The sequence below is a fragment of the Mixophyes fleayi genome, chromosome 5, assembly GCF_038048845.1.
Source record: "Mixophyes fleayi isolate aMixFle1 chromosome 5, aMixFle1.hap1, whole genome shotgun sequence".
NCBI classification, from domain to species: domain Eukaryota; kingdom Metazoa; phylum Chordata; class Amphibia; order Anura; family Limnodynastidae; genus Mixophyes; species Mixophyes fleayi.
This window is the reverse complement of record NC_134406.1, coordinates 13203431-13230772: the sequence shown is the minus strand read 5'-3', so window position 1 is coordinate 13230772 and position 27342 is coordinate 13203431. Positions and strand designations below refer to the sequence as shown.

General features: G+C 37.6%; 1 protein-coding gene across 1 annotated transcript; it reads left to right on the top strand.

Moving 5' to 3' along the window:
- The first annotated feature begins 723 nt into the window (after positions 1 to 723).
- On the top strand, positions 724 to 27342 carry PHF20L1 (PHD finger protein 20 like 1). The gene is made up of 14 exons (XM_075211468.1): positions 724 to 732; positions 1780 to 1978; positions 4899 to 5069; positions 5545 to 5739; positions 13261 to 13470; positions 14801 to 14911; positions 16109 to 16204; positions 17022 to 17186; positions 19214 to 19395; positions 20901 to 21000; positions 21823 to 22018; positions 22289 to 22637; positions 22876 to 23026; positions 23300 to 27342. Exons 1-14 carry the CDS (start codon positions 724 to 726, stop codon positions 23440 to 23442), a joined length of 2277 nt encoding a protein of 758 aa, XP_075067569.1. The 3' UTR covers positions 23443 to 27342.

Here is a 27342-nt window from a genome sequence, read left to right as displayed (position 1 = left end):
AAAATCTGTTTTTTCTTTCATGTACAGAGTGTAATGGTATTATAGTATTGGTTTATAATTTATATTGGTAATTGTAGTCAATTGAATTCATACCATTTAGCTGCATCTATTTATAGATTTACTTAAATTTGATTTTATAGGTTATTTGGGTTTATGGATTATGAATATGTTTAGGTAAAAAAGAGTTTGGATAATGTAAAGTGCAGTAGACTCTTTTTAGAGTGAAAGAGATAATTTGCAGACTAAAATGACTTTACAAGCAAATCAAGAAAATATTAAGATTTTATTAATTAAAAATGTATTGGTGATTCCCAATAACTGAATAATTGCCATTTAGGTAGCTTTTTTTTTTTTAGAACATTATTGTAGTGCTGCTTTTTGTTATTCACAGACCTGTTTCAAATCATATAAGGGGCTATTTGTTATGGGGGTTTTTTAAGTCACTTTGTGGAATTTTCGAATATATTTTTGCCAAGGGACTATTTTTTTTTTAATAAAAAAAATAAAAATGACAAAGATAAATAATGTAGTAAACAAGATTGATCTAAATATTTTGGGAATAAGAATCACACAGTATTCTATAAAAATGTGTGCGTAACTTTTCTTAATGTTTGACATTGACATAAAATCTGTCGTATGTTAAATTCTATAAAAATAATGTTAAGATGATTTCTATAACTAAAAAAAAAAAAGTTTTTCATTCTAAACGTTTGCTTTACAACTATGAATCTGGTAAGGATTGGTAATAGGAGTGGGAAAAAAAACATTGCTAATTCATATTTTGATTAGTTTGATTTTCAGTACATTTTTATTTAGTATTAAAAAAATCACCTCTCTAACTAGGGATTATTATTTTGGCTCTTTTTAAAATAATTTATTTGTGTTTTTGTTTAAAAAAAAATAAAAAAATTGTATGTCAATTCATCCGAAATAACTTTTGCTTTAGTGTTAATATAAGTAATCCCCAGTTTACCATTATGTGTCTATTTCATATTGTTAAAAAGTTCTATATTTTTTACTTTTCAACTAAATTTTTTAATGCATGTTTACTCCAATTTCTGTCGTATTTGTTGATTAATCCCCTATTGTGTCTTAGATTTTATCTATGAAACCCACAACCAGACATTACGGTTTTAATTTAATAGTGAGCCTCCTAGATTTTGGAGGAGATTCAAGAATGGATATTAGTCTTTTTAGATTACTCTTCGTATATGACTATCCATTTGATGTGTAAAGAATCTTCATTTTCATTTTAGATAATTTGACATCCATGACAGATTTTATGTAAATGTAAAATGTATTTACTGTTTCATCTTTACTCCCAAAAATATTTAATTTGAGCATTTAATTTAGAAAACATGTCATAGTGCTTGTAAATAAGTCAGGGTTTTTCTGGTCTCGCTGTACGTTACACTGGAAACAACCAATGGCTGCCCACAACTTGTATAGCAATTACTGAATCTTTTTTCCTCTCTCTGATTTACATGTCACATCAACAGACCAATAAGAAGGTTGTTAGATAACAGTAGTTATTTTGGAATAAACGACTAATATAATTTGGGGTAGTTTAATGTAAATTCACCGAAACCAGTCTAACTGAGTGACACGTGGCACGTTCCGACTGAGCCGGGCTACTGTTTTGCTGCATTAACACTTGTTTTTTTTTGTTTTTTACTTTTATGTTGCTTCAAAGGAAATCTATTCTCTAAGAAGTCTACTGTAAAACTCTGAGTAATGAATAATGCAAATATAACTGTAATCTTATCTTCTTTTATTTAGGCAATTACTCCCAAACCCCAGACTCAGAAACAAATTGAAGCTGATATATGCCATTCTGGCACGACAGTGAATCCCTCGCTGTTGCCGCCATCTTTGTCTTCCGGGAAGGCTCGCAGCAAGAAAGACAAACAGGAGCCTGGCGAAGTCTCAGGGTGTAAAAAGTCCCCCATGTCCAATACTGATCCACAGCTAAAGCAAGGCGAGGATCTAACGCTTATATCCGATCTCTTAACGCATTTCACAATAAAACTGTTGCTGACAGCAGTTAGCAAATTAGTTGGAGAATTGCTCACCTTTAAATGTGAATTGAAGTTGACATCTATTTAGTTGAGCTTACTTGTTTTTGGAAAAGCTTTGCCTATTCATCCAAGAGTATTTGCTCACGTTCCGTTGGTGTCTTACACAGTGAAATGCAGGCAGTACACACCTGTGTGAGTGTGCAATACATGTTATTACCTACATTCAGTTTGATTCAAGTGATGTCTGTCGTAAGTACAACATAATACACATCAACAGATCATGTCCCTCTTAAAGATGACACAAAACAACTAGTCTTTCGTTAATTTTGGAATTACCTTTTCTGACGCTCAGGCCTTTACCTACTATACTTAACTCATTTAATAATTCATAGCTGTCATTGTTTATTCAAATGGAAACACACAAAGTGAGAGATAAACCTATTTTGTTATAATTATGCAAATTACTATAGGTTGTTTTAAGAATGTAGCTTTGAGGAGTATAAATTAAGAGGTGGTGCAAACTAGCAAAATATGCATGGTAATGGAACACAGCAATATTTATGAAACTACTATTCGGGTATTTAAAAAAAAAAAAAAAAATTCACCAGAAAAGTCCGGACTCTTACAAACAATTGTTCTGGTTTGTCATGATATAAATTTCTTATTAGCCAAAGAAATTCCTAATTTCTGCACTGGAAGTTGTTTCAAGTAAAAAGAAACTTAATGTAAGCTTAAATAACATATTTGATTTCATATATGTAGTTTATTTTGTGGATTTAAGCTCAGGTTGAAACAAACCTCTCTTTCTATATATAATAATCTGGTAAATTTTAGCATGTGCTGTCGAGGTGTTTTATGAGTACAACTAATTATTTATAGAATTCTATAATTATTTTATAAAAATATTTATATAATTTAATAGATATAAAAAGTAAATTATATCAGTTTCATTATATAAATAGACACATCTATGTCATATCTATTTATATAATATTTATCTTGTATCCATCGCTCTCCCTTTCCCACTGGTTTTTATACTGGTCTATATTTTCCAGGTATGCACTGAATCCAGATTTTGGCGATGTGATTTAAATCTTACTGATTTTTGAATAATACGCATATTACTTCAAAATTGGTCATAATGTCAGCTTTGAAGAATTAGATGCTAAAATAGACCTAATTAAATGAAAATATTATTTTTTTTATTGTTATACATAAATCATTTTGTAATTTGCACATAGTAAAGAAAATAGACATTAATTACTTTACTACACTAAGAAAAGTGTAATTCACCCCTGTGTCTTTTCCCTAAATTTCAGATATTGCCACACTTGTAATTTCCATTAATTTATATTTTTTAAATATTTCATCCTTCATCATCAGCCATAGCTAAGAATATTTTTCTACTTATTATTTTAAGCATTATTATACAATGCACAGTTTTTATTTTAGAAATAGAAGTATAAATTATAGTTATAAAGTATCATTCTAAATTAATAATCATTATAAATTATATATCTATGATCAAGATATATAACACTTCACTTATTGGATATATTTATCCATTTCCTTTTGCTATCGTAAAATATGTTGTGTGGGTGTAGTTTTTTTTTTTTTTATTTTATTTTGTATTAGTAATTTAGTACTTTAGGTAAATGGTAGGGATTGGACAGCACCGGAACATATACTGCATATAATCTCATTATCATATTTGGTAACTATTGTATGCCGAACCGGGTAAGTAAACCAATATTTCAATGTTTGTGTGAAAGGGATCTCCACTATTACTGCCATAATGAGTGAGAAAGAGAAATTGTGTGTAAACTTCTGCATATCAGAGTGCAATTACTATACATCTCTATCGTACCTCTAAGCCATATAAAAAATTAACTTTATGCCCAATTAGCAAGCTCTTGAGGAACGAGGAGCGAATATTGAACAATTCATCGTAATGCTTAGCAATAGCAAATTAAAATGCTAAGAAAGGCCAAAAGTTTATTCCACGTATAGAACCGTATGTGACACAATTTGTTGTCTGACTGCTTCTAAGTTAGTTTTTTTTAAACTGGAGACATGGTTCAGAAATTATGCTATTTCACTCTTGTTTACAAATATTAGGTTTCTTAAAAAAAATTGCATCATATTTATTATTGGAATAAATGTGTGTGAAATTAGGAGTTGATCTGGCTATAGGACATACATCAGGGTTGATTTAGGATTGGACACAAGTTTGTCTGAGCTGTGTAATTATGCGTCTCGCCAGGAGTGTGCACAAGCTGTATTTTGAGTCTACACATACAGTAACGGACACTTGCTCTTGGAGAGGAAGATTGCATTGGTCTTATTTTGGGCTGCACGTTGGTTTGAAAAAGGCTTCTTACCCATGGCAAGTTCTGTACCTACACAAAACAGGATCATTTTTCTAGTTGGTAGGGACGATTACCATATATTTTCACTGTATGCATCTATAAGTTAGATCAATCTTCGTTTTAAGGTTACACGTGTCTTAAGATGTACGCGACTCAAAATACAGACAAGGAAACAATGGAAATGAATATAAATCACCCCGCAATATACGTCTATAAAGACTATCAAGACAATCTTGCACAATACATGTTTGTTGACTTGTATATTTTTTAAACAAAATCTGGACACTTTTTAAGGTGAATTTTTTTTTTAATAGTTTTTTTTTTCTCTCTCAACATTCCAGTGTTAGTCTTTTATCAGTTTAGACGCTAGAAAGAAAATAATAGTAAATACTTCAAAGGTGCATGCTGTTACATGAAAATAATCACCAGTTTGTTTTCCGGTTTAACTGTTATAGCGCCAAATGGATTGCATACTTCCACATCCTAACCATTGAAAGATCTTTCTTTATAGGTACGCCACACAACGCAAATATTTCTAGGTCCTCTGGACGCAACAACCGAAGACGGAGATCTCGGCGCATAACACCTGAAAGTTCCGGAGACTTTCCCCGCATCCCTTTCATTGAAGGAAAAGGCCTTCCAGGCTACATACCGAGTCCTCAAGACCTTTCAATAGTGAAGGGTAACTAATGAATTTAATGAGTGCCAAGCGGACATGGTCTACTTGGTCCCAGGCATCCTAATTACATAACTTTAAATATAATTATATATTGTCATTTTGTAAGAAATTTCGGCAAATCTGTTAAAATAATTTTCCATGTCTCGTTTTTATTCCAGATCCCAAAACAGTTTCTCTATGCTAGTTTGTGGCAATTGGTCATGAAGGTTATATATATTGGTTTTAGTTGTGCCAAATTCTTGGGAAAACAAAAACATTAATGAAAAGTTAGTGGTCCCACATGTTTTGATTTTGCATAAAAAGTAAACCTCAAATATTTACGTCCACTGGGTGTTGATACACAGGATATTGAGTCGTATCTAGAATTGCCTCCGTAGCCGTCAGCCCAGGAAATGTTACGTACACCAGCAGCTGAATGTCGTAACTGTCCCACGAGCGTCCTATTGTAATACTCTATCACGTTCTTTTGTTTATATAGTACCCGATGCCGCCTTTGTGCCTCAGGAGAAGCTCGAACCTCTTGATCTAAGCCGTAGCGCGGATATTGCAACTCCCATAGTCCCAAAATCCACTTTTCACATTGACTGTCCCACTAAAGAAAAGGAACATTTACAATTGATAACCTATTCACCCAAAGCAATAGCTGATGGCAGAATCACCTCGACATCATCAGGTAAAGATCTTACATTTACGAGCCCATAGTTTGTTTCTTAGCATTTGTGTAAGAAAATGTGTTCAACGGAATTACTCTACACGGTGCAAGTCTTTTCCCAGCCTCCCATCTAGGTTGTCTGGTGGTGCGTCAGTTTCGGAGCCATTGCTTCTGTGTAAATCCCGACTATTTAGTTTTACATCCATATTGTGCAATGCTAGTCACAGAGAAACAGGCTTTTAAGTAGTCGAAGAAAATGACATAAATGTTTTGGGTCAATTTTTCCAATGAAATATATGTACAATGCAGAATGTTCAAATAAGGCATCATTTAATGGTGGCACTATCCATGCACAATGTAATATGAATATGTGCATTTTAGTGCTAACATATTATGGTTAATATTATAACGGTGCAAACAACAATAATTGTCCGTAATCTATAGCAGTTTGTGATATTTTTTTAGGCAAGCTTAATGACTCTTAAAGTCTGTCTGAGAGTCAGCTTGCAACCTCTGGTTCTGATATTGATTAGTAATGCACGGCCTTTATTATGACATTAATGCACAAATTACATGGTAGGGTTGAAGAAAAAAAATTACTGGTCCGTAGGTTCAACCTGAATAATAAAATCCACAGTGCAAAAGTTGCAGATTAAGCCTCATAGGAAAAAAATTCACACCTGACTATTTTTGCTATTAAAATATAATGATTATTTAACTAGTTAAAGTAAAACTAAGTGTTGTAACTATTAGTACATAACACATTAAAATAATTGATTATATATATATATATATATATATATATATATATATATATATTAATTTAAACCGCTCCCCTCCCTAAATACACTGGGAACTTATTTCCTGGTCATAGCCTATAACAGTGTTGGCTAACCTGTGACACTCCAGGTGTTGTGAAACTACAAGTCCCAGCATACCCTTCCAGCAATAAGCTGCTATATATTGGCAAAGCATGCTGGGACTTGTAGTTTCACACACCTGGAGTGTCACAGGTTAGCAAACACTGGCCTATAAGCTAAGAGGCCCTACAAGAGACTTATCCCAGCTAATGTCTGATTCCTTCTTTTCCGGCAGCTGATTGTTGCGTCTGTCCTCTGTTCCACCACCCTCCATCGCTTAGTGTCCTTGACTTACGATCCTTCGTCATTCACATGCTAACTACTGCCTCCCCTTCCTTGATGCAACCTTGCTTCAACCCTTAATCATAACTCTATTCTAGTCTCCACGCTAATCCTAATACTTAATTTACTGTATATGCCAACAGTTGTCTAAATTGCAGTTATCCACCTTGAACCTCTCACAATATTGCAAGCAGTTAGCGTTGGGAGATGATTGGCTGTGTATAGCCTGCTTTATATGTTCACGTTTTGCACGTATACATATTGATAATATAGAATTCATAACAAGCAAAATAGACATTTCTATGTGACAACTGTAGCTCCAAATGTAATAAGACCAGTGTGACTTCTTTGTTTTATTGCTTGAGAAAAAAATGTATTTCTTTCATCATAAATCCAGGCTTTCTCAACGAGTTTTATCTAAATAAAAAAGGGGAAAAAAATGTAATATACGAGCTTTAGAATATAACCGGAAATAATCTCAGAATCCAACAATTATTTTGCCTTTTAATGACTGTAGCCTGAGCAGCATCTAATTCTGCTAATACATTGACACAAACTGATATGAATATCTCAGAAAAAACATTGATCTACAGTGTGAGTGTACTGTTGACCACATTTAATGGAAATGTTTGCATGATCATCCCAAAATAAGATGCTTTTTATACTGTTTTTCTGGTCCACATTTGGCATTTTAAAGGATTTTAAAGGATTCTTTTGACAAGAGTACTGTAGTGCGCTTTGTGCCTTTGTCAATTATTAATTGAGAGCTCTTGCAAGCTGAGTGCACGTCTGTGCATCGTAGCCTCAATCATTTCTGTACTCCAGTGCTGTGTCTCCCACCTCTGCCAAGTGTGTAATTATTACAAGTGTGTATAGTAAAAGTGAGCTTGTAATGTGGGGAATATTCCATGCTAGCTCCCGGGGTGGGTCTTCCAGTGTCCCCGATCTCATATCGCAGAGCTGCTGGCTGCAAGGATGAGTTGCTCAGTAAACCATTTATTTTTGTCTTGAGATCAGCCTCAGAGGACTGTGTGAACAGGCTGTAACTTATTTAAGAGGCCGCTGGAGTCTGCAGGATAATCTAGATTTATGGAGCTAAAGAGAGGAAAACACTAATTACAGGAGATGGACAAGTATTTTTGTGTCTTTGCCTGTAAAATATTCCTGGCTTGCCATACTTTCTACAAAGGCTTTTTCTTTCTCAGTTGCCAGGACATTGGCTTGATTATGGTGCACAAAGTACAGCAGAATCTTATTGGTTGCTTGGGGATATATCACTTGGCAACAAACTCCTTGGTGACTAGCACATTAACCCTTTATGCTGTGGACAGATGAAACCTTTTTAATGCATTTAATTTGTAAGAGTTGTAAGGTGTATTAGTTCTTACTACGGTGGTATGAGGTTGAAATGGGGACGCAGCTTTGCAAATAAACACCCGTAGCCCTGTAAATTTATTTTGTTGGGGGGGGGGGAGGGCGTTAAGAGTCCCAAAAAAATCATAGACCCCTGCATTTTGCAGAATAGAGTGAGCATGCACAGAAAAGATATCCCTATACGATAATTATGAAGTAGCGAATGATCCGAATGCTCAAACACACATAGCAGTAATTGCAAGAGCTCATTAAATGTGATCACTTTGTGTGTAATACAAACCATTGTTTCATTCATAACACGGACACTAGATTGGATTGTATAGTACATAAACCTACTAGGGCATGAGATTTGCAGATGTTGTACATTTACATGTGTGTATATGTGTATATATAATATATGCTATCATTTTATTTTTTGTTTTATCACATTTCTCAAAGAATTTGGTCATCTTGTCCATTACTAAATGTAGCCCTCACAAGCGCTATGCATTATTTATAAAGCCAAAAAGTAAGGGTCCCAAACTATTACAGATAATGGAAATGGTTAATCACTGTTTTCCAGAATAGTTTCCTGTTGGGGATGAACAGCTAGTTTATCCTGAATATACTTTAGTGTGTTCTAAGCTGTTTGGTGTTGATCAAAGTCTCCTACAATTACCGTACAGAAGCTGGCTGGAAGAAGGCTGCTGAAGGATTGTGGGAGTTGTAGTCTTTGTGTCTATATAACAATCGCAATACATCTTATTTCTAAGTAGGGTTAGAGAATTAAGGACCAAAACATCAATCAATATTGCTCAATTATTTTTTTTGTATTCACCTCCGCTTTTCTTTATTAATGAACTTTCTTTTTTAATTACGGATCATGTATGGGGAGCGAGGGGTGTGTACATTATATATGTGATAATATGCATGGACGTGACTGCATCAGTACACCCCGATTATAAGTTATAACGTCAGAACTGATTGTTTATGTACATTTTATTTATAGACACTTATACATATATTAACATGACTTGTGTATTGTAATAATATAATACCAATCTTAGTCTATTAGTTGTTGATACACGGGTTAAGATGATTGGTGACTCGTTGGTAGATATAATACAGCTAAGCGTCTTATTCAGCTCCCCCTACTATATAATGAGGGTGTGACTTGTTCTGTATTATTGAGTGTAAGCTGTGCAGGTGATTTCTAATTGGTTGTTTTTAGTTTTTATATAGTGTGTGCATATCATGCAGTTTTGTATGGTTGTGTATACATACCTCCCAATGTTTTAACCTAGGTCTTCGGGACAGTGCGTAGGCTACAGTACTCCGTGTTAGACCATCCTTGTACCCTTCCATAAAAAAACCCCCCAAAAATAAAGCGCACTGCTGTGCACACGATAGCCACTCATCTCTGCTCTGCGCTGCTGGCAGTGAACAGACGCTATATGGTCAGATCAGATAGAAATAAATCACTGATATAATTTCTTGTTTTCAAAAAATTATCAGCAATGTGCAAATGGGGAGGGACCTAAACCAACCAATCAGACGTTTGCTTCATTCTCTAACTAGCGCTAGATTGTCATTTTACATTGTGTCCGTCAATAAATCCCTTAAAAAAATACAAGGAAAGCTGCCACGACTTAACGTGTGTATATATATATATATATATATATATATATATATATCAAAATTTGTGTATAACCAAGTTGTAATAATATACCTGAAATACTAAACTAAATATATCCATCATGCTGTCTTTCAGCTAGTGTTGACCATGATAAAAAAAATGACCAGCTTCACGTCTTGGAGCAAAACCCATCCCTACTTTCCAACAGAGCTGATCGGCTTGTAGACTTGCTCTGCAGAGTAGAGATTGGTGGGTTATTTTAATGCATGGGCAATTGATGTCACAGCAGCTCAACTGACTGCAGTCAGCAATTTAAATTGAAAGACAGTAAATACTGTTGCCGCTGTTTTTTGCAAATTACTGCAACTGTTTCTGAGATGATATCTTGACAGATGGCGGAAGGAGATGAGAGCAGTGTTTAAATCAGGATTTCGGTTCTAAGCCCTCCATGGGGATACAGCCACACGTGTGATCCTGTTACACATTGCTCTGTTTTACAGTGATCTTTGTCTAACGGAACGTTCTATAAAATATTGTATGTGAAACTCCCAGTGTATCCACTGCTTAGAAATGTTGTCCTCAATAAATAATTAATCTGGAAACAATGTTACTGACTGGCTAATGTGCCTTTTTATGCCGATACGCAAAAATATGTAATCGGCCAGACACGCACCTTTCCCATCTATATAGCCCCGTTATGTATGCTGTATTTGCAGTGTAGAGATTGCATTACATCTGCAGCTCCACATACATTGCAATTTCCCCATACAATACTAATTTAACAGAAAATCCATCCGCATTACCAGTGTTGTGGTCCTGCAGCCTCTGCATTGTTGTTCTGGTTGGTGGCTGCACGTTCCGCAGCGCCGTACACCTGCTGTCATGTGACAGTTGTTGTTAAAACATTTTTTATCTCTGTCTATGTTTTCCTGGGGTAATCCTATCAATAAGTATCTGTCTTAATCACAAAGAATGAGGAGGAGGCTTCAGTCACTGCAGTTGGCTGTTGCCTGGATATCGACGAGTGGAGGAGGAAAACCTAAGCATATCTGCAGTATTCATACATCAGGCTTAATGCCCAAAGCTTGTGAGCACGAGGGATGTGGAGCATTGTGACCAGGAGTGACAGATACTGGGCTTGAGAGTCCCCCCTGAACAATGACATCAGGCGTCCGGGAGATGAGGGCACTTGCTGATAGATTACCATGCTGACACGTGATAAGACCTTGCTTCATCCAGTACAGGTCTGTAATTGTAACTGGGGTACATGTTTTTGCCATAAAGACTCCTCTGTGTGCTGGACAATCTCTGCTCTCCTATATTGTTCAAGGACCTCTCTGCTGCAAGGCATGGCTGGTTTATTGCAGCTTATACAGAGGAGTCAGCAGATCTTATTTCTGATCATGCTGTATCCCAGAAGACTAACCATTAACCTTTGTCACTGTGTCTGATCTGAAGGAGATCAGCTGTGAGACAAGTGGCTGGATTAATATTTTCATAACTTGCTCAGAAATCCCAGGATTTGCAGTTGTGTTACTGGTGTGATTTTGCGGACACCAAGTTGTCATTAGGCACAGATAACGATGCTTTTCTGTGTATAATGAATCTCCATCAGCTTAATAAATACAAGCTCGTCAGGTGAAGTAAATCTGATATGAGCATGAGTAAAGTCATCAGCATGATGGCTCAGTGGTTAGCACTTCAGCCTCACAGCACTGCGGTCATGAGTTTGATTCCTGAGCAATGGCCTTATCTGTGTGGAGTTTGTATGTTCTTCCCGTGTTTGCGTGGGTTTCCTCCGGGTGCTTCGGTTTCCTCCCACAATCCAAAAACATACTGGTAGGTTAATTGGCTGCTATCAAAGTGACCCTAGTCTCTGTGTGTCTGTCTCTGTGTGTATGTTAGGGAATTTAGTCTGTAAGCTCCAATGGGGCAGGGACTGATGTGAATGAGTTCTCTGTACAGCGCTGCGGAATTACTGGCGCTATATAAATTGCTGATGATGATGATATGCGGGTTAATATTGCCCTACGTGATGATTTCATTTGGTTGGTGCATAGAGGAATACTTGTATTCCAACACATAGTGGTCTCAATTCAATATTTGGACGGAGTTACCAAAGTTTTGGTTGGTCTGGAGTTTACAAATAAATTGTACTGCACACACTGGAGGCAGCCATATTGTGAGTGATGTCATTAGGTCCTGGAGAAGTGATAGGCTGTATCCTCATGGCTGCCTGTAATGTGTGTAGGAGATAGGTACAGTTTACTGACTAATTTCACTATAGAAGCTACACTGTATTGTCTGCCTCACGCTGCTGCGAAAAAAACGTTGTTACTCTCATGACTAACGGCTAGATTTACGAAACTGCAGGTTTGAAAAAGCAACCAATCAGATTCTAGTTATTTATTTAGTACATTCTACCGAACGACAGCTAGAATCTGATTGGTTGCTATAGGCAACATCTCCAATTTTTTTAAACCTGCAGTTTAGTAAATATACCCCTAAGAATATCTATTCCAAAGACTTGATGGTACCAAACAACCTTTCTCTCTCAAGATTTATGATAATGTGATCAGTGGGGAGCGGCCGGTTATATGGGTGTTTATGGCAGGCTAGATAACATTTCCCAATTGTATATATGTACATGCAGAGAAATATACATTACTTTGGCTCGTACCGTTGGTGAATATTATATTGGGAGCATTGGAAAGTGCCTGAAAAATAAATAAGTAAACAAACATTGAATCTTTTTGCAACAATCACATAAGATGATTAATATGTTTACATGCTGAGGAATCTATAAGGCTGATGTTTAATCACTCGGAACAATTGTGATCTATATATCTGTGCTCTGGTATCCAACCAATCAATTTCATTTTCTAAGCTATAACAACTGGAAGGTAGAATCTGATTGGTTGCAAGGTTGTTCTAAGTGTTAAATCTCCGAACAATAAGGTATTTACAAACATTGCTGAAAAGTGCAAATCTGCACTAAGGACATAGCAACCAGGCAGCAATTAGCTTCCATCTGTCTAATACAAGTAAATCTCTCATTGGTTGCTATTATTTTTAGATTTATCAAACCTTTTAGAAAGAAATAGTAGAGGTGTTGCCCTTAGCAACCAGATTCCAGCTACTATGTATCTCGTATATTCTAGGCAGTGATAGCTAGAATCTGATTGGTTGCTAAGGGCAACACCTTTGCTTTTTAGGAGGTTTGATAAATCTATCCCTTAGTTTCCTATGATGTCCTATTTATTAATTTCTTTTCATAGTAAATTGTTAGTGCCTGTCTATCAATAGGAAAGATAACCCGGCATTTGTTCTGAAAAATATAAGGTACATTAGACTGTCTGGTGGTTTTTATTGTTATTAGTCTGTAAATATCACTTGTGTTCTCCTCTGCAGCTCCCGAACCCTGTGTCGATTCCTTGCCGGCAGACATGACTCTGCCAAACAACGTGAAACCAGCCAAGTGGAGTAAGAAGAAAAGACCCCCCGGTTCCATAAGCGCAGAAGTGACGGAGACGTCGCCTGTAGCAGGAAACAAACTCTCTGATATTTTGCAGGAAAAAATAATAAAGAAAGTGAATGAGAAGGACAAGCATTCTGAAGTTGGTAAAACTACCTTGCTTTTATATTTCTCTACCACATCATTTATACATTAGTCTGCACCATATTTGTTCTGTAAAATGCTCAGCAAACACTAGTTAATTAGGACATAACAATGTTCAGCAGACAAGATCGTCTCTTCTCACATAGAGCCCAGAACATGCATCTCTCCAGCTCCTAAAGGTTCCTTCCTATTCCTCTCTGGCCCCTCACTTCTATACTGAATATGATCACTTTTCCCCTGTTCTCTTAGTATTCGTCTTAATGATAGAATAGAACAGAAACATTTTGGAACACGTCACAAAATCCTGAATTTAATAAATCATTTTACCAAAACTTGTTTGGTTAGTGAAAGTATAAGGAGAGCAGAAAATAAGACACAGGTTTCAGTTAATGGCAATAGGAAAATAATCTGACATGGACCCAGATCCCAGAATCCTCTGCTGTTACTTCACCAGAACCACAGGTTCTCCAGCACAGAATATTGAGTACACATTTATTGCTGCTCAGTAAGGGAGGCGCTTGCTTGTATGTCTCACTCACATCGCTGTCATGTAGCGTGTTTCATGATGGCTGCAGGGAATCCTGGACAGAACGATGAATGACTAAGGTAAAGGTGGGGCGTAAAACAAAGTAGAATACTTGTAAAAAAAAAAAAAAAAATATGAAAAAGAACACTAACCAAAACGTAATTATGTATTTTTGGGTAGATTCCACAAAGTTACAGCAAGTTTTTTTTTTAAGAAAAGATTTACTTACCTGGGGCACCGTGTACCCATAATCCAACGGGTCCCACTGAAGACTCCAGTGGGCCGACATGCTCTGCTGTTTGAAACCAATGTGCCTCTGTAGCACGAACACAGGGCTGTTGTCAATGCCCCTCCCTGTGAACATCTAGGGTGGGGCATCGACAACACTGCAGGCCGTTTCAAACAGGAAAGAGATAATAGTAGAAAGAAGAGCAGCAATGGATGATTGATTGGAGCTCGTTTGGGGGAGGTGGGTGAACTCTCTACCCACAAATACATTTTATGTTTTGGGTCACGTTCTTTTTATTAATATTTTCTAATCTGACCTGGTTCTTTTGGTGAATTTTTTTTATTTATTTTTTAGCTCTTCCTTTGAGAACAAAATGTTGATTATCCTGACAATAGTTTGATCCACTCCAAAAAGTTTTACAGTGTAAAATTTTTTTTTTATTTTTTTTTATCTTTTTTTATCTTTTTTTAACATGATTTATGTACTTGTTCTTCATTACACAGAAGAATCTTTCACTGTATGTGATATTTTAATGAGGAAGCGTAAACCAAAAGCAATAACCTGTGTGTGTCCTTTTAATATTGTTATCTTCATTTACACGGGTCTTTTTTTTATTATGGTTACAAATTAACAGGAGGGGTGAAATCTGAAAAGAAAGGGAAGATAGAAGACAAAGCATCATCCGCTGGTAACAAAGATCCCTGTTTTTTTCAGTTGTATTGAAGCAAATTCAGATTTAATATGTTGATACACAGTGTCATATTCATGTTATATCTGTAATATTAGCTGCTGAGACCATTAGCTGTCTGTATATAGACCGTGCACTCTCCATTATTATCCACAAACCAGTCTGGTTACTGCATCAAGGAGCGACACAAAACACACTCCCAGGAACAAAGAATTATTGTTCCATTAAATCATTGTGATCTCGCTGCTGATTTCTGTGTTCCTGGTGCTGGACATATGATCATGTTAACTGTGAGCAATATTATTCAGCAAGGCGTTATGTTGCCATATAAAGCCACAGGTTACAGGCCAACTGCTTACATGCTGTCCATGGAACTCCAAGAGGATTGATAACATCCTTACGATGTAGAATGTGTATGTCGTTCATTCTAATACACAAATGGTCACTAATGATTACTGGATCCATGACCGTTTATACATATATTGACTATCCATAGTTATACTTAGGTTAATGTCACTTATGTTTTATTTTAATATAATAATAATTCTGACATCGGGTGTGAATTAAGGTCTTCTGTCTTAGTGGTCTCCAAGTCTTTCCCCAGCTGCCCCAAGCTGTCTCTGGTATTGAGACTTCATTATCTGATGACGATATGATGCATCTGTCCTTCTATGTCATCCTGCTTTGTTTATAATCCGTGATGGGCAATAGACGGCCCTCCGACCGTGCACCTGCGGCTCCTGGTTCCTTCCTGCTTTATTGTCAGATGTTTGTTATATAGCTTGTAACACCTGTATAAAATGCCTGCTGATCTGTTATTACAGATGGGTGTCTCTTTCTTTGACTAAATATATTGCTTTACCTTATTACTGAGATGAAGGGTAATGTACGGCCCTTTTTAAGGGTGCGCCCATGAATGTATCAGGTTGCCTATCACTGCTTTAAATAGTCGGCGAAGGAGAAGCACAATGTGTTGCCTTGTCATATAAAGCAGTCTCATTCCTCAACGTTTTGTGCAAAATCGCTTCTGGATATGGAGGCTGTGTGCAGGGGTAACGGAGGATCTTCTGTGATAGGTAGAAGAGTCTTCTGCTGCGGTGAGCTGCACTCTAACACACCGTAATCAGCCGCTGCAGTCTCAGCTGGATGATATCTGGTCTGTTCTGTTCCTGGCTTTATACTTGAATGTCCTAACAGGTAAAAAGAAAGAGAAAGATTGGAAAGAGAAGAAAGAGAAGGATCACTCCAAATCGAAGAAAAAGAAGAAGAAAAAGAAGAAAAGTAAGCAAATCGGTATGTGTTCATCTGGTCAACTGCTTGTGTTTTACGAAAGAGGTGAATGCAGTTGACTTGACCATGTACTGAATGGGATAGCAGCGTCCAGTGTTATATAATGAATATATCCTATAAAACCTTTCCTAAAGATGAGGACACATAATGGCTGTTGTAGAAGTGGAAGGCAGAGAATTAAATAAGTGGTGAGTAGCAAGTCTAGGAGCTGGTGGAAAACACTATATCAAAGCACTGTTACTGAGCTGATTAATATACATCACCCAATCAGAATGTTTCTAGTAACCAAATATGTCCATCATTCTTTCTTTCACTCCTCTGCACCAGGCTGTCATGTTAGCAATAAGGTACTGAGCAGGCACAGATTGAGTGACAGTTTTGCAGACTTGATATACAGATATGCACAGTGTGGATTGGTGGATTCATACACGGGGCGGACCAAATGATGTCACAGTAACTCAGATGACTGCAGCTTTCTAGCCTGTATCAGGTCCCATTAGGACACTGCTATAAATGTGTGAGGAGCTATAGTTTACTTTTTAACAGAGCTGCAGTAAATCTCAGGGTAACAGAACAAGGTATGTTGCTTCCATGGTTCATGTATCAAACTTAATTTGGTGTTTTTTCTGGTTTTGAACTATGGAGCTGGACATTCATCATATAACAATATTGGTCACAGGTTTAGAGACAGAAATTATTGAAAAATATGTAACTGGTAATTTTTGACTTGTGATTCATTTGTATCAATGAACTTTAAACATATTTGTGCCATCAGGATAATCAGTGTTGTTAATTCCTGGTATGTTTGATGTACTTGCAGAATATTCAGATTATGAGGATAGTTCCTTGGACTTCATAGAGCGAAGCTCCTCGCCCTTGACACGCTCGTCTTCCTGTACTCTGACTCCGAACAACACATTGACGGTGAAGAACACCCAGTTCCAGTTCCCACGCGCCATCCTGTCTGTAGATCTGACCGGAGAAAGTATGTATAATTCCCCATCGGAGATCTGAAACCAAAGTGTGAGGTGTTCATGCATTAAATAGTGACTTCCCCTATGCTGTTTCCTCTCCTGTCACTGGTGATTTTCCTACGATCATAATTGTTGGTTTCAGAATCGCCATTATGAGATCCTTTTTCTCCCTGCAAACGACTTTTCCACCACCTTTGAGGGGGGTGAGGTCCTGCCTCGTCCTGTAGTTTCAGTGGGACACATTTTGAACCTTTTGCAGCACACTTTTGCATTTTAAGATGCTCTTCCGCCAATGTGATAACATTAAAACACATAAAAGTGACAGATATGATACAGTTGGTAGTGCCCAAAGATCTACTTTTTTGTTACAGATATGATATAGACGGTCACGATGTCCCCTCACTCCTTTATTTTAAGATATAATTTAAGCTAAGACAAGTAGTATTTTAAAAGAACAACAGTTCATTTGCAATTAATGAAGGAGAGGGGAGGTCCTGAAATGAAAGGGTCGGGTATGGAGTGACATTTCATCCTCTCCAACATGGACTTTTTCACGTGTATTCACAAAGCTAAACACAGATTGATTTCTAAGGACCTAGTAGTGGTCACGCAGCTTAAAATGCTGGATGTTGCCAATTGACACAGGAAGTGTTGTCTAATCCTTGACAAGCATATCCTGAGGGCATTTGGTGTTTGTATATGGAACAGCCTTTCATATACCTTCATCCAGTCAATGTGTCTCTAGTCCAGGGAGTAAATGTATCAAGCTGAGAGTTTCTGGCGGGTTTGAAAGGTGGAGATGTTGCCTATAGCAACCAATCGGATTCTAGTTATTTAGTACATTCTACAAAATGACAACTAGAATCTGCTTGATTGCTATAGGCAACACCTCCACTTTTCAAACCTGGAAACTCTCAGCTTGATACATTTACCCCTAAGAGTCTTCGAACCCCTTGTATTTGTCTGTTTTGCAGTCATAAAAAAATGCAATTACAATACGTTGTGGGCTATAAAGGCAGTGACCGCTTTAAACAAAAACAATTGCCGTACCTCTCTTCCAGTGGTTTTGGCTGTGTATGATTGAGGGAATCGCTGTCTGTTTCTGTGCAGCTTTTACTACTGAGCTTTCCAAATATGGGGTAGAGGCCTCAGGAACTATGGGACACTTCTTCTTTAAATAAAGGAAAGTTTAAATTAGTTACATTCATTTGCATTGTCAAATACATGATAGAAGGTTGTCGGGTGTCTAAAAGACGCAACTTTGTTTTTTCCTTACACCTTCTCTAACTGCCTCGGTATTCCTTATATTCCTTTAATCAATATATATTATACAGTGTCTAAAGAGTTACATTAAAGTGTTGTAATTATTCCCTTTTCTGTGTTAAATCCTAGATCCCTGACATAGATAGTGTTGTAGGATGTCTGCGTGATGTGTGTCTGTCTCTACACTAGGTTCTTCAATGTGTAAAATACAAAGGAACATGCAGTGTAAATCAAGTGTAGCTAAGTTTTGTGTTTGTGCTGTATACCTGTGAAATTGCACAAAAAAAATAACACCACCACAACTAGTTTCTTTGGGGTTAAAGGGTAATTCCACTCAAAAATGAATAAAAATAAATACATTTTGAACAATTGAAATAATTATGCTGGCCACCACAACTTATTTTAAAGAGTTATTCTAGTAATTAATAGTAGTTGTGTCCTAAATGAGGAGACTCCGGCATGGCTGTTGCTGAATATCTGACACCGATTGAAATATATGTAGCCATGGAAATAGTCATTGTATTCTGTCGTTTGTGTGCATAGATACAACTGTTAAGGAATGTCAATTGTTCTACTGCAGAAGTCCTATTACAAGTATCAGGAGGTAGTCCAGTAAGTTGAGAGTACCCGACATAGTGATTTAATTTGGGTGATACATTTTTGGAGCAGTGTTAGCCTCTACCCACTGTTACCCTCTGTGAATAGATTTGCAGCATGTGAATGAAAGAGCTTTTATAGCGGAGTGTAGTGAAATTTATTTCTCTACTGTTACTAGACCTTTCGGACATGGAGTTTCTCGATGACTCTTCCACTGAGAGTTTAATCCTTAGCGGTGATGAGTACAACCAGGAATTCGATTCTACTAACTTTGAGGAGTCTCAGGACGAGGACGAAGCCATCAGTGAAATTGTCAGATGTGTATGCGAGATGGACGAGGAGAATGGCTTCATGATCCAGGTGGGCAGTTTGTTCTGTAAGAGTCGCGTATCAGCCGCACAATTAATAGTCTACGTGACACACCGCTGTGTAAGAATGGCCATCACTGTTATACGGAACGAGCAGCAATTTTCCTAATTGTTAAAGAAATTGAATTGACCAAAAACATCTGTATATGAAAATGGTTCATGTAGTAATTGTTAACAAATGGATCATTGTTGTTTATGTACAAAGAGGGGACACCAAGTATATTGGAAACAAGAGTTCCCAGACAGGTGTGGTTCATGCGTTAATTGAGCAAATACCATCCCAGCATGGCCGTGGTCGTGTATAAAAATGCTGGTGCCTATAATTATGGCTAGAATGGCTGCAAAGAGAGTGGCCTTGACAGAGGGGCGATTGCTGGTTAGGGTTCGCAGTCACTCCAATAACTGGGACAATTTTTCATGAGCAATGTTGCTTGCATGGAACTACTGGGGGGAAACATCATTCGCAAAGGGAAATGGTGACCGGAAAAGCGTACGTCGGGTTAATGATGGAGCCACTGCAGGTCAAGTGACTGCAGATTTCAGGTCATCAGAAACCCCATAGAACAGGAGCTCATAGTGTGGTAGAGAGGAGCATAAACTGCTCACAGCAGATAGCTGAAATGGTCAGATGAATTATACCATGTTCTCATGCATGACGCCAACCTAATGAACACTACAGCCCTGAGTGTCTCGAACAATGAGGATCCTGGTGGTTCTGTAGTGTTATGGGGTGCCGTTTTCTTGTCCAGTTTGGGTGTAGATATTTAATGGTCTTCTTCATCCCACTGCATATAGCACCCAAACTAATTATACATTCATTCTCAATAAATGAGCAGTGTGTAAATGACTATAAATAGTAGTATATGCAAATGATTTATTTTTATATTAGAGTATTTTGTGTTGAATTCCAAAAAGAATCCATGCTGATTTCATGATGTAACAAAATAAAATGTGGATCAATACTTTAGTATAGCCACTGTAGTAGATCATTTGTGTATGTTGGTTTACAACAGACCATTAGTTTGTGCAGCTTTCGTAACATCCTGGAAAAGTGTAGTTATTATTTTCGTCAAACGCGTTTCACTTTCTCAAAACCTATTTACAGCCTACAGTGATATGAGCAATATGAAAAGTAATGATTTCTCGCTGATATCAATGTGATCTTCCCGCTAAACCAGGAACAAATTTGCGTATCTGTGAGCAGTAGCAGTGCCCATCGCTGTGCCTATGAAGTTGTGGTTGAAAAAAGATTGGGGCCTTTGTTCTTTACATGTCAAGCTTACATGTTAAGCTTCAATGTTAAATAGGCTGCGTAACAGCAAAACTGGGGGTACCATAACAACCCTAGTGCTAGTCTGGGTTATTAGAGACTTTTATGGAAAAAATATATAGCAAATCTGGGCGCCTCCATTAAGAGAATTTGATAATCGTTTGTGTTTGCACTGTCTTTTAATTGAAGTACACATGAAGTAATCCACCTGATGTTCTGTTCTGTAGTGCGAGGAGTGTCTATGCTGGCAGCACAGTGTGTGTATGGGACTTCTGGAAGACAGTATACCGGAGCAGTACATCTGCTATGTGTGCAGCGATCCGCCAGGTAAGGACAAGATATTTCTCCTATTCAAGTGATGGATTGGTCTAATGAATGCAAACTGTTGATCAAGTAGACAGACCTCTGCAGGGGAATATACATGTGTGTTACGTAGCACAGGTTTCACATGGCCTCACAGTTATATAGCTAGACAGCAGCTGCTTTGCAAAGGAGTAACTACCTGTGTGATAAGTAACTACTCCCTCTCTGTGAAATAGACATTCAGTGACACACAGATATACACAAACTAGCACAGAATTACACTCTGTCATGTACAGAAACACATTTTTGTTATTGTTAAATCAGTCAGTCTTCATCATCATCTATACCTATGTGCTCTCCAGTTTACACCATCCTACTCTTCACTCCTGGTTTCTCTGTATGCTGCTCTCTACCCTTTCTTTGCTTGTACTCCAAACAACACCTCTTGTATGTGTCTTGTCAAACCCCCGCCTCCTAAATAGAGTAATACTAAGCCCGGAGCCACTCTAGTGGCTGGTGATGGAATTAATGGGAGGAGGATATTGCCCTTACACACAGTACATACATTACACTATGTCCTCATACTGTTTACATTTGTAAATTTATAAATATATATATATATATATATATATATATATATATATATATATATATATATATATATATATATATATATATATATATATATTTATAATTTCTACTGAACCCCATATATTACACAGTGCCCCAGTAGGCAACAATGTATTGGTGATTATATGCAGTTTAGTTTCCTTGTGAGCAATATAAATTTTGCCATTTTTCCTGACTTGATTTAAAATAAGTAATTTCGTTGTTTTTGTATTTCAGGTCAGCGATGGAGTGCAAAATACAGATATGACCGAGATTGGTTTAATAATGGGCATATGTGCGGCCTGTCATTTATAAATGAAAACTACTCCTATCTCAATGCCAAAAAGATTTCGTCGACCCACCACCTTCTGGCTGATGTGTATGGAGTCACTGAGATACTGCATGGGCTGCAGCTGAAATTTGGCATTTTAAAGTAAGTAAACCGTCCGTCTTCAACGTAATGGAGAGCGTGACGTTTTAAAGAGCATATAAATCACTATTTTAAAAATCGTTGCTTCAAATTTCCATAGGTGGTGTTAGCAAGATACTGTACTTTTTGCTTTTTTCTTAGTTATTGTTTCTTCTTACATAACGAGTAAGGATCAGTTTGACTGTCTGTTGTATATCTCTCATGGACTAATTATAAGACACATTTTACTTGTCACTCCATGCTTCAATACACATTGTCCTCTTGTGTCTGAAGGAACAAAGACCATCCAGACCTTCGACTGTGGGCCTACCCATCGAAGCAGTGGGAGCCTGGTCAAGCCAACGAGAAGCGGGTGGTTGGTTCATCCAATGAAAGAGGTATTTTTGCACTGAACCATAAGGGACCAGCAACAAAGCTCAGCCGGATGGAAGAGACGTACATTACTAGCGAGCACAGCTACCAAAAGCCCCAGAGTTCCGGCCATGGAGGCAAAACGTCAAATGACTCTGGAAAGTCTGAGGATGGTGGCAGCGTATTGCCGGAAGGTCAAAAAACAAACTTTCAGACGGATACTAAAAGGAGTTTACCCGATCCCTTAAACTTGGAGAGAAGGAATGATCAGGTGAGGACCAAGACATTTTTTGATCTTAGAAAGCCATTGGCATTTTGTATTGAAGAAGGGATTCTAGGTGACAACACTCTCTTGTCTTCTTGGGCCTCTTGATTGTCGGAAAAGTTGTTCTGCTCAACATGTGAAAAGCTATAGAAGCAGCCTCACTAATGCCATAAGAATTGTCATACACACCATAGGAGTGCCTTTTTATCTACTAATGATAGTAATTCAGATCCATCTGTTTCAGGGTGTAGTGGAAGAGCTGTGTAATGACAAGAAGGGAGGAGAGGAACAGATGGATTCCCACCTTCAGTGGCAGCTAAATCTTCTGACACACATAGAAAGTGTCCAGAATGAAGTCACCAACCACATGGACCTCATAGAGAAGGAAGTAGACGGTAAGAGTCCAAAAAATCTCCTCTTCCCTATTTAATATCCCGTCGACCTGTCCCATCTCCAATCTCTATACCCATTATATGACCCAACTTGGGCTTTTAGTTGATTCTTTGGCATGGTTGTGTTTGAGTTGTTCCATTGATGAGACCATCATAGATATTGGAGAGGACCCAGTTTGCTTCCACACCCACCACTTTGCCAATGACCTACTTCTTTTTATTAATGAAGATTTCTCCCATCTAATGCTCGTTTTTTTTTTTTTCCCTTTCTCCAAGTCCTAGAAAGCTGGTTGGATTTCACAGGAGAGCTTGAGCCCCCTGATCCCCTAGCAAGATTGCCGCAGTTAAAGAGACGAATCAAACAGCTTTTAATAGACATGGGAAAAGTTCAGCAAATAGCTACTCTCTGCTCCGTATGACGAAAAAGAAGAGGAGAGATTGGCCAATGCCATTGCTTGAACTATTTTCTTACTTAGGATACATAAAAAAAGTTTGTACAGGTTTTATTGACTATAAATATATATAAAATATATATATATTAGTATTGATCCTTTACAAGGATTATACATGAGACGTTAAAACCGGTGAAGACATGCTGGCACCCATGATAAGCAACACAAAAGCTGTTCATACTGTGACTTATCATTCCTCGGATAAGACAACAAGTGGGATGAGATGTCCACATCCAACGGGCGATGGTAGTAGTTCATCATTGTTCTGAGATCCCTCAAAGCAACACCAGCTTTTTTTGTATCCAAATATGTGTTACCCATCTCTTAAAGCAGTATTGCAGATACCTCTACTATTTCCTTTTCTAAGCAAAATGCAAACATCTGTTTTCTTTAATGTTTGTTAAGCTGTATTGGGTTCAGTTCAGTGTTGCTCTGACTATTTATGCTTCCTTTTAACCCTTTCTTTTCTATAGAAAGAGGAACATGCATAAAAATGTCACCGCTCACAAAGTAGAAGGATGGATATCCATTCCTAAGTTACAACCCACCCCTCCTCCCCGGCCGTTCAGTAACCTATAACTTCTCCTACCGTATAATATGAGTGAATTTAAATTTTTTGGCGCTCGGCACCTTTTGTGTCGAGAGCATTGATTTTGGTTGGCTGACACATCATCCAATAAATGTTTCCAACGTAATCATAGCGTGGTGTCTAGAGCACTGACATTATTAGCGTTACTGAATCACCGGGCAGTATCTTGGGGACTTAGTGCCCTGAAAATAGATCCCCGGCTGTCCTGCTAGTTAAGCTTGTTATGTTCTGAGTTCATTCTAACATTTAGGGTTAAACGTATCGACCTTCGGTTGGGGTAAATTTATCAAGCTGCGAGTTTCCAGCTGGTTTGAAAAGTGGAGATGTTGCCTATAGCAACCAATCAGATTGTAGTAATGCTTTATTTAGTACATTCTACAAAATGATAGCTACTATCTGATTGGTTGCTATAGGCAACATCTCCACTTTTCAACCCCTTGCAATGACTTATCTCCTGGTCCTCAAACTTTCATGATTCCCAATGACTGTTGACGGCCTGGCTCGCCAACTAGCAGAATACGCTTGGAATCCTAATTTCATGGCAGCGTGCCTCCCCATGTTCTCCAATTGGCATCAGATGTTACTAGTGGTAGTGTTTTAAAGTACGGAGATATATGCATATTTATTGTAGGCTTTTTAAATGGTGGTTTTTTTTGCCTTTCAATACTGCAATGCTGGTTTTAAGCAACTTTTTCTTTTTCTACAATTGCTTACATCATACGAAATAAACGTGCCAAACGTGTGACTACTACGGACAACCGAGACATCATCTCATGAGGTGCCGACAGCTCCATCCAGCGTACTGGTTTATCTAAAGATATTTTCTCTCCAGTTTTAATCTTCTTATTTACAGTGTTTAAAATAGATATGTATATAAATATATATATATTTTATTTTGCCCTGAGTAATTCGAAATTGCTGTAATTTCTTTTCACATGTGCATTAAATAAGTAACCTCAGCCGGTATGAGGACACGACGAGAGCAGACCAGACTGTTCATGTTGAGCTATAGAACCACTAAGCTATCCGTAGGAAAGTTCTTTTCATTTTGTGTGGGTTTTTTGTGATGTTGTTTTTTGTTTTTATTAGATTTTAGCCATTTTCAGGAAGACAAACCAAAGGCAGAGATTGGGAAGGCGCAACAAAGGGACGATCATTTAGCTGCAAAATATGACTTTTTATATATGTATTTTTTGTTAAAAAAAACCTGTAAATGTAATATTTTTATTTTAATAATTCACCTCCTTCTCCTGAAATATGCATAATGTCAGATTTAAGTGGCTTTGTCTCTTACACACGGTGTAGGCAGCCTGAAACATCGTTCAGCAAAATGGCTTCTGTCAATTCACTAAATGACATTACTGAGGCTTCCTAGTGAATCAATAGGCTGAATGTTGGTTGAGCCCACAACATGGCTGCATCCATTGGTTGTAAGGAACAGGTTTCCTTTAAATGCCCTAATGTCTACCGGCAAATTTCACCGAAATCTCAAGTCACCTTGCATTCGATCCTGTGAAACATTTTGATATTAAAGCTGCATTACCACCTAATCAGCAGAACATTTAAGTTCATTTGGTTCAGAGAAATGGGGGGAGGGGGTGTCGGGGGGAGGGGGTGTCAGCGGGAGAACCAATCAGAAGCCACAATCACCGTGAGCAGCTCCTGGGGGTCTTGGATGATGGGAAGGGACATATTAGGTGGTAATGTAGCTTTACGTCAACATTGTGTTTGCATCGTTTTTTGTAAAATTCACAGGTGATGATTTTTGTAAATTGTTTACATCGTTATCTCCTAGAGAAATAATTTACCACACTTAGGGGGGGAATTCAATACCCCCCGAAGTACTGCCGCGTAAAAACTATTATCGTTATTGTGGTAATATTACCCCGGCTTTCTGCTCGCAGCTCGGGGAGCTACGAACAAAAAGCCGGCGTTAAAAACTACCGTAATAACAGTATTTACGCGCACTATTGCCACAATAACACGAATAGTGCGCAGGCCGCGTTACTTTTTCAAGTAAGGCGGCCAATTGAATTCTCCCCTTACTGTCCATTGTGCCCTGGATGAAAAGATAAAACATTGATGTACAGAACTTGATTCTTAATCTGCATTTTCAGGTGCTGAGAGAACTACCCCGGTGTATTCTGTTACCCCAATGCAGTTTACCCTTCTTGACTCTTATGCTCAGGCCGCTCTGTCAGTAAACTGCCGATGGTCTCTCTTGCGTGACAGGTGTTTTATGTCACTGAGCTTATTCAAGTTGCTTTACCCGACTTGGAAGACGCTCTCTTAAGCCTTTGGTAAAACGATCTTGTATTTACGTCACCCGAACAGTGCAGGCAGCATTGAATTGTCTGAACATGACACAAATAATTTACCCATCATAAATGTAAACTAGCCGCTTTTTTGCATTTATGATTTTTAATTCCCCCGACCCCCCCCCCAGAGCATGTAACATTTAAAAGTGCAATTCATCATAGAGAGCTTTTATAGTAATTTAAATCTTAAAGTGTACCCGTTACCTGCACAGTGGAGGCAGTCATATTGTGATCTGAACTAATATTCCCGAGACTGCTGTTTAATCCACTGGGAAAGGGCCACTTTGTGGCTCCTCCCTTAGTGATGTCACTAGTTCTGGGCTGAATACTGGTCCCTCCCACAAAATGGCCGCCTCCAACGTATAGGTGACAAGACTGAACTCTCCTTAACACTTTGTATTATTATTTTTAATGTCATTTTAAATATTATTTCTTCTTGCTTGTCTAAGCCTAATTTTATTTCTCTAAAACAGAGGAGCAATCAACAATTTGTGACTTTAGCTACAATTCCCACCGTGCTCTGCTACTCCTCGTTGCATGCTGGAACTTGTAGTTCAGTAGCTGCAGAGACAGAGCATAGACTGTTGAACTAGACTGTTTTTGTTTTGTTTTTGTTTTTAAATTCTAGAACACTCTTTGTTGCATACGTTTACTGGCGTACTAAAATAATAACCTTAAGAAAGTTGAACAAATAATCTGTCCCAAAACTTTCTTCATTTGTTTTCAATTGTATTTTTGTAAGGTAAAAACCATTTAAAAATATCAGAGCTCCAGTCATGAATCAGCGGACTCTTCTTTGTCATTAGTAAACAATTCTACAGTTATACACAGCCTCGGATGTACTTTCCACTGGAAGTACGGGGCCCTTGTACATTCAAATGAATGTGTAAATTTGTTATTACACTGTTGTATATGTATGATATTGTATGTAAAATGGTTTATTAAAAACTACTATTGTTA

What these genes read in the sequence shown, in the direction of transcription:
- PHF20L1 (XM_075211468.1), top strand. An exon ending in GGACAAGCATTCTGAAGTTG is followed by an intron (nt 13,471 to 14,800) that starts GTAAAACTACCT and finishes GTGTGTCCTTTT; the next exon opens with AATATTGTTATCTTCATTTA. An exon ending in CATAGAGAAGGAAGTAGACG is followed by an intron (nt 23,027 to 23,299) that starts GTAAGAGTCCAA and finishes CCTTTCTCCAAG; the next exon opens with TCCTAGAAAGCTGGTTGGAT.